The sequence below is a fragment of the Raphanus sativus genome, unplaced genomic scaffold (assembly GCF_000801105.2).
Source record: "Raphanus sativus cultivar WK10039 unplaced genomic scaffold, ASM80110v3 Scaffold3700, whole genome shotgun sequence".
In the NCBI taxonomy this organism is placed as follows: domain Eukaryota; kingdom Viridiplantae; phylum Streptophyta; class Magnoliopsida; order Brassicales; family Brassicaceae; genus Raphanus; species Raphanus sativus.
In genome coordinates this window covers 1-10,103 of record NW_026619004.1, presented here as the reverse complement: position 1 = coordinate 10,103, position 10,103 = coordinate 1, and the positions used below count along the sequence as shown (strand labels likewise).

Sequence of the window (10,103 nt, the reverse complement as noted above, 5' to 3'; positions counted from 1 at the left end):
CAGACTATATGCAGACTATATGCAAACTCGATAGACTCTAAAAAACATAAACTTATTCTAATCCTGACTAGACTAGACAAACTTATCGAAAGTGTGTGCGAAAAATTCACTGTATTTAAGTTGGTGGTATTTTTAAACTTTAAACCACTTATTGTTAAACCTTGAGCCACAAGAGACTCAGAAATGATTGGCCCATTGAGATCCATTTCAATTCACATTATACCAATTAAAAATTGGCCCAACAATCTCTTCACATGCCTATTGACAAAAGTACACACAACAAACAACTCGTGTCCCCTTCATACTATTATGACACAAGTTCACAACAAACCACAAACCTCATTTGTTCTTTGGAAGTTTGTATCAAGAAATTAGCCATGGATATTAAACGCAGGTTCAAATTCGACAATACATATAAGTGCATATGAAATGTTGACGATTAGGAGTCATTAAAAATAAGTAACATAATTGGTTTTGGTGTGGCACAATTGCTTAAAAATAAAAGATATTATGACCAAAGATTCCGTTTATTGAAGTGTACAAGTTGAACCGAGAAAAGAGACAAAGAAGACACAAGATTTAACTCTCGAAAAATAAAAACATGTAGTTAGTAGTTTAAGAGCTCGTAGCTATTATCTCTAACTGTTTTTTTCTCTATTCAATATTTATTGAGTTCTCTTCCTCTATTTATTTTTGTAGTAGCCTTGTCAACGAGTTGTTCTGATGGTCATCATTAGCCATGTTCTTTTGTCAACCGCGATGCGGCAGAGGCAGCGTCGAGAAAAGTAACACTAACAGAAAACAAAATAGTTACGGAAGAAACAGAAATAGCCGCCAGCAACGATAGCGGTGCTATCCAAGGCATCTCTAATGGACGCCAGTATTTTCAGCGTCATCATCTGAGTGATAGATCTATCGCGCGTCTTAATCTAGCGATACTTGATAACTCTGTCATTTCCGTTTTACTCTTCTCAACGTTGTTTTTTCTCGACGCTGCCGCTGCCGCAGCGCGGTTGACAAAAGAACAGGGCTATTATGTTTGTTGCTTGTACATGTCAGAGCTATTGAAAATCATGTTCGAAACTACGCTAGACGTGAGTCGGACGGTTAGTATATGCCTAGCGAGTTAACAGAAAATCGGAGATTAATCGGGAATTAATCAAAGATTAGTTTTTAAATATTTTTCTTAACTTTTCGTAGAAATATATATTTTAAAAGTTTTATCAGTGAGTAATATCACTATAATTAAAGTGGTTGAGTGGAAATAGGTGCTACATATAGGAGACGTCATGGGTTCGAATAATTTCAAACCTGTTTTTTTTCTTTTCTTTCATTAATGGTAAATTCATATTTAAGTTATCTTTTTTTTTTTAGGGTTTTCGCTTCTTCTGCGAATTTTTAATGGCCGCGTCATACCTTTTTAACTTAATACATCGTTTTTCTTGCAGTTTCTTATCATTTATGCATAAAAGTATATATTTGTTATTTAACTTCAATTTCCAAGCATTTAAAACCCTAAAACCCGAACTTTTTACAATGAATCCGATTTTTTGGCCGAGTTTAATAGAATCGCCACGGCTCTTCACCACCGAGAGTTGCACTGCCTAAACGGCCGAGTTGGCCGCCTTTTCGAACACAGATTGAAACAAATTATGATCAGTGATGAGCGCATGCTATTTATAGTTCACTGTTTGTATTGTTCCTCTTTGCCTGGCGAGACATTTTTCTCCCTAAATTCGGCGATGGGCCATCTTGCCATAATGGATTTTTGTGTTTTATATGTAGAGGCCGAAGGCCCACCCTTCCACAAACCCAAAGGACTAGTAACGTTTTAAGAAAATCGCTCGTCGTGGCTCTATCCATTAATCACACCACACATAATCAGGATCAGTAACGGAATAAGATACAAAATTCCATAAGCCCAGATATCAAAAAGCCCATGACAGAGAGGGATGCGGTACTCTGTTTTGACATACCTAGTTTCAACGGTCACACCCACTTGACTAAAAAATATATGCTTCCATAAAAGAAAACCCACGTGGACGGCACGGATCAAATAACACGCGCGAGGAGACAGCCCTTAGATGCGATAACCGAAATTACTATTTTACCCCAACAAACCCAAAACGACTATATATTCATGTCCTAAAACCCTAAACTGAAAAATATCTCGCGCAGCTTCTTCTCTAGGGTTTTTGCCTCTCTCTCCTCTCCCAACCTAGCAGTCACCTCTTCTCAGATTCGCCATGGGCAAAAAATCCGCCACCAAAGTAAGCTTCTTCTCCTTCTGTGTTTTCTAATCGGCTCCTTTTCGTACTATTTACTGAAACTCTGTTTTGTGTGTCCGTGTCTTCAGGCTGAAGCAGCACCTGCTGCGATTAAGGCCACCAAACCCTTGAAGAAAGGTAAGAACTTTATGTTTCTTATGGTTCAAAGTTTGTCTTTTTTTACTCGTACTAGTATATCTGGTGGATATTGATTGCTCAGTTTTTGATAATTAAAGGGTTTGTTTGATTTTAACTTTTTATGCTCTTATGACTTCAGGTAAGAGAGAGGCTGAGGATGACGTGGACACCAAAGTGAACCTTAAGAAGCAGAAGAAGGATGTGATTGCTGCCGTCAAGAAGGAGAAAGCCGTGAAGAAGGCTCCTAAGAAGGTTGAGAGCTCCTCAGACTCATCAGATTCTTCTGATTCCGAGGAAGAGGTTAAGGTATAGCTCTCAATGTCTTACCACTGTTGATTTGTTAGTTTGAAAAAGTAACTGTAGGTTAAGCTGTGTTAATTTAAAAACTAGAAACTTAATGAAACTGTAGTTTAAGACTATGTAGCTCATAGGAATTTATTGTTAATGTTCTCTGAGATTTAATTGAAATGTCATGTTCTTATTTTTCATTTTCAAATTATGTTAGGCTAAGAAAGTTCCTGCTAAGAAGGTTGAGAGCTCTTCAGACTCATCAGATTCCTCTGATTCCGAGGAAGAGGTTAAGGTATAGTACTCATTGTCACTGTGTTTGCTGTCTGTCTCAAAGTATTCTGTTCTTATTTGCCATTTTCAAATTATGTTAGGCTAAGAAAGTTCCTGCTAAGAAGGCTCCAGCTAAGGCTGATTCAAGCAGTGAGGAGGACTCATCTGACGACTCTTCTTCAGATGATGTAAGAGTTTTTCGGCTGTTTATTACTGTGTGTTTCAGTTTTGTACCTTGTGTTCTAAAACCTTCTTTTTTTGAAGGAACCTGTAACCAAGAAGGCCACTAACGGAAAGGTTGTAAAGAAAACAAAAGATGAGTCATCATCTTCTGAGGATGAATCTTCCGATGAGGTTAGTTTTTTTTTAATTACTTTGCGTGTTTAGCTTTCACTCGTTGGATATTTGCTAACATACTTGGCCTGTTTTAGGAAGAAGTTGCTGCTGCCAAGAAACCCGCTCCAGCTGCTGCTAAAAACGGCTCTGTGAAGGCCAAGGCCAAGGCAGAGAGCTCTTCTGAAGAGGACTCTTCCGAGGAGGAATCTTCTGATGATGTAAGCACCTCCTCATGAGTATCTTTTAACTTTCTTCCTCTAATGTTTATGAACAATCTAATTTAATTTGCGTGTTTTGTGATTGGATAAAAGGAACCTGCTGCAAAGAAACCTGCTGCGGCTAAGCCAGCTGCAGCTAAGCCAGCTGCTAAAGATTCATCATCTTCTGACGATGATGATTCCGAAGATGAATCCGAGGATGAGAAACCAGCTGCTAAAAAGGCAGCTCCTGCTGCCAAGGCTGCAAGCAGTTCTGATTCATCTGATGAAGATTCTGATGAGGTTAGCTTCTCTACTTTACTCATCAAGCATGCTTCTAATGTCCTGTATTGGATTTTATTGACCATGTGTTTGATTTGGTGATTTTACAGGAAAGTGAAGATGAAAAGCCTGCACCAAAAAAGGCTACCAAGGCTGCTGCTAAAAAGGATAGCAGTAGTGATGAATCCGACTCTGATGAATCCGATGAGGAAGAAACCCCAAAGAAAAAGGTATGGCAAATGCTTTCTTTCTGTATGATTAGTTTCATTATGATTTACAAAATATTATCAGAGTTGAGTTTCTATTGCAAGAGTTGCGTGACTTACTGTTTACTGATCTAATGTTTACAAAAAACAGAACGCTGATGTAGAGATGGTGGATGCTGAGCCGCAACAGGTAAGACTATCCTTCAGCATAATTGTTCCTCTAACCTTATTGATATGGATCATGCTTTGAAGTTAACTTGTGTTTCATCCTTTTGTCTTTCAGCCTAAGACACCGGCAACTCCTGCTACAGGAGGAACAAAGACGATCTTTGCTGGTAATCTCTCATTCCAAATCGAAAGAACAGACGTGTAAGTTGCTCTCTACTCTCTAACTCTCTTTGGGATAAGTTGAGTTTTTTCGGTGATCTTATGATAGTTTACCCTTCCATATACAGTGAGAATTTCTTTAAAGATGCTGGCGAGGTTGTTGATGTTAGATTTGCAACGAGTAAAGATGATGGCAGCTTCAGAGGCTTTGGCCATGTTGAGTTTGCTACTGCTGAAGCTGCACAGAAGGTGGGTTTGCAAGCAGTGTTTTTGCTTATGGCGAAAGATGTACAATTACTTATTTTGACTAAAAATCATTTGTACTCTCAGGCATTGCAACTCCACGGTAAACCCTTGCTTGGTCGTGATATTCGTCTTGATGTTGCTGCTGAGAGGGGAGACAGACCCGCATACACTCCACAAAGCGGGTAAAAATTGATTTTTTCTTGGAGACTTGTTTTGTGTACGATGTTCTAGTGTTGATAGTATTCTCCTTTGTGCAGTAACGGTGGTGGTAACTTCAGAAGCGGTGGTGGTGACGGTCAAAAGATTTTCGTTAAGGGATTCGATGCGTCTCTTGCTGAGGATGATATCAGGCATGCATTGACTGAACATTTTGCTTCATGTGGAGAGATCACAAGGGTCTCTGTTCCCATGGACCGTGAAACTGGTTCTTCCAAAGGGTGTGTGACTTCTTCTACCTCTATTTTTTGTGACGAGTTTGTGTATTGTGTTCTCACAGATTGCTAACTAAAAGTTTTGTTTTAAATTGTAGAATTGCTTTCATTGACTTTAAAGAAGCCGCAGAGAAGGCTTTTGACCTTAATGGTACTGAAGCGGCAGGAGGTTATCTCGTTGTTGACGAGTCTAAACCGAGGGACAACAGTGGTGGTGGTGGATTCAGTGGTGGTGGAAGGAGCGGAGGATACAGTGGCGGCGGTGGATACGGTGGTGGTGGTGGATACAGTGGTGGCGGTGGTGGTCGCTTTGGTGGTGGCAGAGGAAGAGATGGTGGTAGCCGTGGTCGTTTTGGTGGTGGTAGAAGGGGCGGTGGCAGAGGAAGAGACTCTGGTGGTGGCCGTGGATCATACAGCAAACCTAGTTTTTCAGGTACGTTAATATGTTATTGATGTGCATCTTAAAATATTGATAGTAAAGTAACAACCAGTATCTCACTTGTTCTTGGTTTTATTTGGGCAGGCACGAAGACTACCTTTGACGATTAGAAGCCTTATGGAGAAGAGAATGTGTTCTCAAGTCCTTTAGCCGTTTGATGCTATGCTTGTTTTTATTATTTTAGTTTTTTTTCTACTCGAGTCGTGTCTGAATCCTTATATTTTTGTCTGAATTTAAATTAAAACTCAGTTTTGAGTGCTTTTGTGTTGAATCATGGTCTTCCTTTAGCTTTGAAATCTTATCACTCTAATGATATATAAACAACCGTAAAACTGGATGTTAACAAAGTGGATTAGTAGTAAAAACAGAGACCCATATAGGTCAGATATCATTTGCCCCTTTTGTAGGTGGTATGCATATTTTTGCCCTGTTAGGTTTAGCGTTGCTAGAAATCTTCATTCTGTAGCTGAGAATTTGTTTTTTGATTAGCACTTTGTTTGTAGTAGTACCTACAGTTCCCGGCTATCCAGTTAGCAGTTATTGAATGAAGTTCGAAGTTCGACTGGTGCACTTGTTTTCTTTGGAGTGTATGGTGTTGGTGTTGCTTTCTAAGACGAAACTGTGCGAAGTCTTAACTGAAAATGAGAATCAGATTATGGCCGAAGAGGCAAGAAGTCGTAGAGCGAGTAAGAAGATCATCAACCTAATGGGTTTTGTTGGCTTTTTAAGGTTTAGAAGATCCTCTTCCATAAGACCTAGAAAGTTTCATTACATTATTTGATGATTCACGGAACGGGAGTGATGTTTATTGTCTAGTTACCTAATTTTCCTGTGAGTTTAGCGAATAGACAAACAAGTAGAGCTGTTCCAAACAAAGTTGGTTCTGATTGCTCGTAGTTTATCCTTCATCTGTATAGTAATCATTCTGGTCTGGTCCACCAACCAGAGCACCATGGCTAGATAACATATCAGTGTGAGACATTTTATACCACCACAGTTCACAGAAGAACGTTGACCAAAGATTGAAGGGAATGACGTGCCTCTATGGTGAACTCTGGTTGGGTATTTTGGTCCATACCCAAATAGACAATTCATTCCTTGGCAGCTTTTTTCACAGAATGTAATCAGCTTGCAAGTTGAGAAGACCCGATTAATGCATTTAAAGTAGCAAGAAAAATGATTTTGTGTACTTTAAAGATTTGATTACCTCAGATCTTGCAAAATCTAGAAAGGCTTGAGGTTGAACCGAACCATAAGGACAATTGAGTTTAGCATTTGCTGCAGAGAGATAATTCCGAACATACATCAAACCACCTGAAGTTTCCTCCATTCAAAAGAAAAGAAAAACTTTCAATATTCATCAAATTTTCTAGTAGTTACTAACTAACTTGCCAGTTATTTGAATGTTGTAGCCATCATTCTTCTTGAGACGAGCACAAGCGAAGTAATTTACTGTTTCAAGAAGTACGTTCGCCTCCTTTACCTTCCAACAATATCTAAGCGCACACTCGCACAATTTGAACAAGAGTCAAGATTAGTATTCTTGAAACTGCAGAAAGAACATTCTGAAGAAACCAGTATATTTACCTTGGTGAAAAGGACTTGAACTGATAGGTACTTAAATGAAGAAGTCAAAGGAACTGCTGGCATGGACAAAAAATTAAGGGATAAGAGACACTAGTTGGTTAAGAAGCTTTGTAGTTGGAATAGCTAAAGGAGATAGAGAAGAGAAATATTCTCGAACTCTTAATGAAGCAAAATTTATTCTGTCATTTTTTACGAATTCTCATATATCTTATCTATTCTCATATTTTTCATATGGATGGTTAATGTTGAAAGTGCTGACCAATCAAAGTTTTTTTTCTCTCCAATGGAGTCCGCTCATTCCCTCTTCTTCGTATCTCCTCTCTTTTCTATCTCTTCCTGATTTTCGCGAGAGAGGTAAAATCGAAAAATCAGAGGGGGAGATTCCAATTCCAATTCCAAATCAGCTTACTCCTCGGTTGGATGCTGAATCATTGAGTAACTGATTCCCAACCCATCTCGAATCAACATTGCTTCAAGTAAGGCATTATCATGGTATGTAGCTTAAATCGTCGTAAAATCTCCTCATTCGAAACCACCATACCCGATAACATGTTTTGTGGTTGTGATTTTAGATAGTTTATTTGTGTTGAACTAATTGAGGATTGGAAAGTGTGGATGGTGTGTCTATTAGGGAATTATGCAATCAACAACTGGTATAATCATAAGGAATGATAGAATGTCGGGAATCAAATTAAGCTTTGGTTTGAAGAGGAATGAACATCGGGAAAACCTAGTATAAATATGGTATAAATAAAAGGGTAAAACTGTAAAACTTGGTTAGATTAGACTGCTATAACTTTGTAAAACTTGGTATTAGTTGAACCGTAAATATGTGTAACTATGTAAAACTTTAATGACAAAAAATGTAAATAGATGAAACATTAGTGACAACAATGTGTTACACGGTATAACTTTGTATAATTTCAGTAGCATAATTGTATAACTAGACATAACTTACTATAACTTTAATTGTATAACTATATAACTTGGTTTAACTTTAATATTTTATATTTTATTATTGGTATGGTTATTATACAATTCTCTACAAATATTTTATTATTGGTATGGTTATTATACAATTCTCACTACAAGAAAACACGGGCTTAGCGACGAAAGTTAGCGACGAAATAATTTCCTCGTAAAATTACGAGGCCTTTACGAGGAAGTTACGTGAAAAGACAATAAACACGTTATTTCGTCGTTAATTAACGACGAAAGAGTTTCGTCGTAAACCAAACGTAAAGGAACGTCGTTTTTACGAGGAAACAGCATTTCGTCGTAATAAACACGTAATAATTAACGTGTAATTAACGAGGAAAATATTTACGTGGTTTTTGCGAGTGTTACCTAATTTTAGGTGACACACGTTTTTTATCTTGTCTAACTACCCATATTTCGTCGTTAATTCGTAGTAAAATCTCACCTACCAATTTCGAATTTTCCTATAAATATGTCATTTGAGGAACATTTGAAACACACCACATGCAAAAGAAAAAAAAATCTAAAAACGTGAAAAAAAAAATGTCTGGTGATGGAAATTATTTAGAGTTGCGGAGATGGATGTACACGCATAGAGATGCTAACGGGAGAGTGACGAAAGAGTATCTGGAAGGACTAGAGACATTTATGCATCAAGCAGATTCTACACCGCTCGCCCAAGAAAGCGGTAAGATGTTTTGTCCTTGTCGAAAATGCAACAATTCAAAACTGGCAACTCGTGAAAATGTTTGGAAGCATTTAATAAATAGAGGTTTCATGCCAAATTACTATATCTGGTTTCAACATGGAGAAGGTTATAATTATGAGAATGAAGCTAGTAGTAGTAATAGCAATTTTCAGAATGAACCGGTTGATCATTTGCATAATCAACATAGATACCATCAGGAGGAGCAGATGGTAGATAATTATGATAGGGTTCATGATATGGTAGCTGATGCATTTGTTGCTCATGATGATGATGAAGTTGAAGAACCTAACATAGATGCAAAAAAGTTTTATGACGAAATCTACGTGGAACTATAGCGTCTACTTTACGTGGAAATCTACGTGTTCTTTACGACGAAATTTTAACCTTCCTTTTACGACGAAATGGGTCCCTCGTACTTTTACGACGAAATGGCGATTAAATATCCGTTACGACCAAACTTTAACGACGATATGCCTTTCCTCGCTAAATCGTCGTAAAGACGTATTTACGACGATTTAGCGAGGAAAATGGTCGTCGTTAAAATCGTGTTTTCTTGTAGTGTCTCTACAAATCTTTTGTTATTCAAAATGTTTAGATTTTAATGATTCTTTAAATCTATTAAAATTAGTGTTATTGGGAATTATATTCTTGACTCTTTAACTCATGAAACAAGATTGTGAGAATACTACATATTTACCTTAGATTCTTAAACTCATTAAATAATTTATTTCTACATATTTTCACAATATAAAAAATTCTCTACAACTCTTTCCAAATTTAACAAATCTATCAACTTTTAAAATCAATAAACTCTATATGAATCTAACTCCAACTAACACCCCCTATCATCATACCAATAATACTAGACTTTATAAATTCTTAAAATCATTAAAAGTATACTTCCCACTAACACCCCCTAAATTAAGAGACTTTTGTTAGGAATGTTTCCGCCGTGGATTCTCTAAACATCTCTACTGTGACCAACCACTCCGACGTTTGCTCTCACACTCAACACCTACAATCTACAGCTACCGACTTCCATCGGGTTCAGCTTGGTTCCTTGATTTACTGTTATGTTCTTCTTTCAATATCATATCTACTATCCTTAAAACCAAAGCAGTGCATTAGTACTTGTAATATTTTTATTTCGTTTATTTATTGCATAGAAAATTATTTTAAGAAAAACAAAACAAAATATCTATAAATTTTTATTAGATTCATTATCTGATTCGATCCGAATAAAAAATCCGGATATCTGTAATTCTACGAATCAAACCAATACTGATATGTAATATCCGTAAAAAACATATCAAATTATAAATACTAATATTTTTAAGAATGGATATCCGATCTGATCCATTACATCCATATATATTCATATATTTAAAAAATAATATAT

At 37.1% G+C, this 10,103-nt stretch overlaps 1 protein-coding gene and 1 long non-coding RNA gene across 4 annotated transcripts; one reads left to right on the top strand and one right to left on the bottom strand.

Moving 5' to 3' along the window:
• Positions 1–2,153: 2,153 nt before the first annotated feature.
• LOC108822905 (nucleolin 1) lies at positions 2,154–5,701 on the top strand. 2 transcript variants are annotated; one of them, XM_018596104.2, is made up of 16 exons: positions 2,154–2,270; positions 2,357–2,405; positions 2,545–2,711; positions 2,911–2,988; positions 3,068–3,154; positions 3,231–3,320; positions 3,398–3,520; positions 3,614–3,802; positions 3,892–4,011; positions 4,139–4,177; positions 4,271–4,356; positions 4,443–4,563; positions 4,645–4,742; positions 4,818–4,997; positions 5,090–5,424; positions 5,515–5,701. In XM_018596104.2, exons 1-16 carry the CDS (start codon positions 2,247–2,249, stop codon positions 5,538–5,540), a joined length of 1,812 nt encoding a protein of 603 aa, XP_018451606.1. In that variant the 5' UTR covers positions 2,154–2,246; the 3' UTR covers positions 5,541–5,701. The 2 variants fall into 2 exon arrangements, with proteins under 2 accessions (XP_018451606.1, XP_018451607.1); XM_018596105.2 differs by lacking the exon at positions 2,911–2,988 and having other exon boundaries at positions 2,161–2,270.
• Positions 5,512–7,145, bottom strand: LOC108822906 (uncharacterized). Of its 2 annotated transcripts, XR_008942138.1 has the most exons (3): positions 7,018–7,145; positions 6,638–6,926; positions 5,512–6,558 (listed from the first exon to the last, which is right to left on the bottom strand). It is a non-coding gene; the product is annotated as an uncharacterized LOC108822906 (long non-coding RNA). The 2 variants fall into 2 exon arrangements; XR_001944986.2 differs by lacking the exon at positions 7,018–7,145 and having other exon boundaries at positions 6,638–7,002.
• Between the last annotated feature and the right edge of the window lie 2,958 nt (positions 7,146–10,103).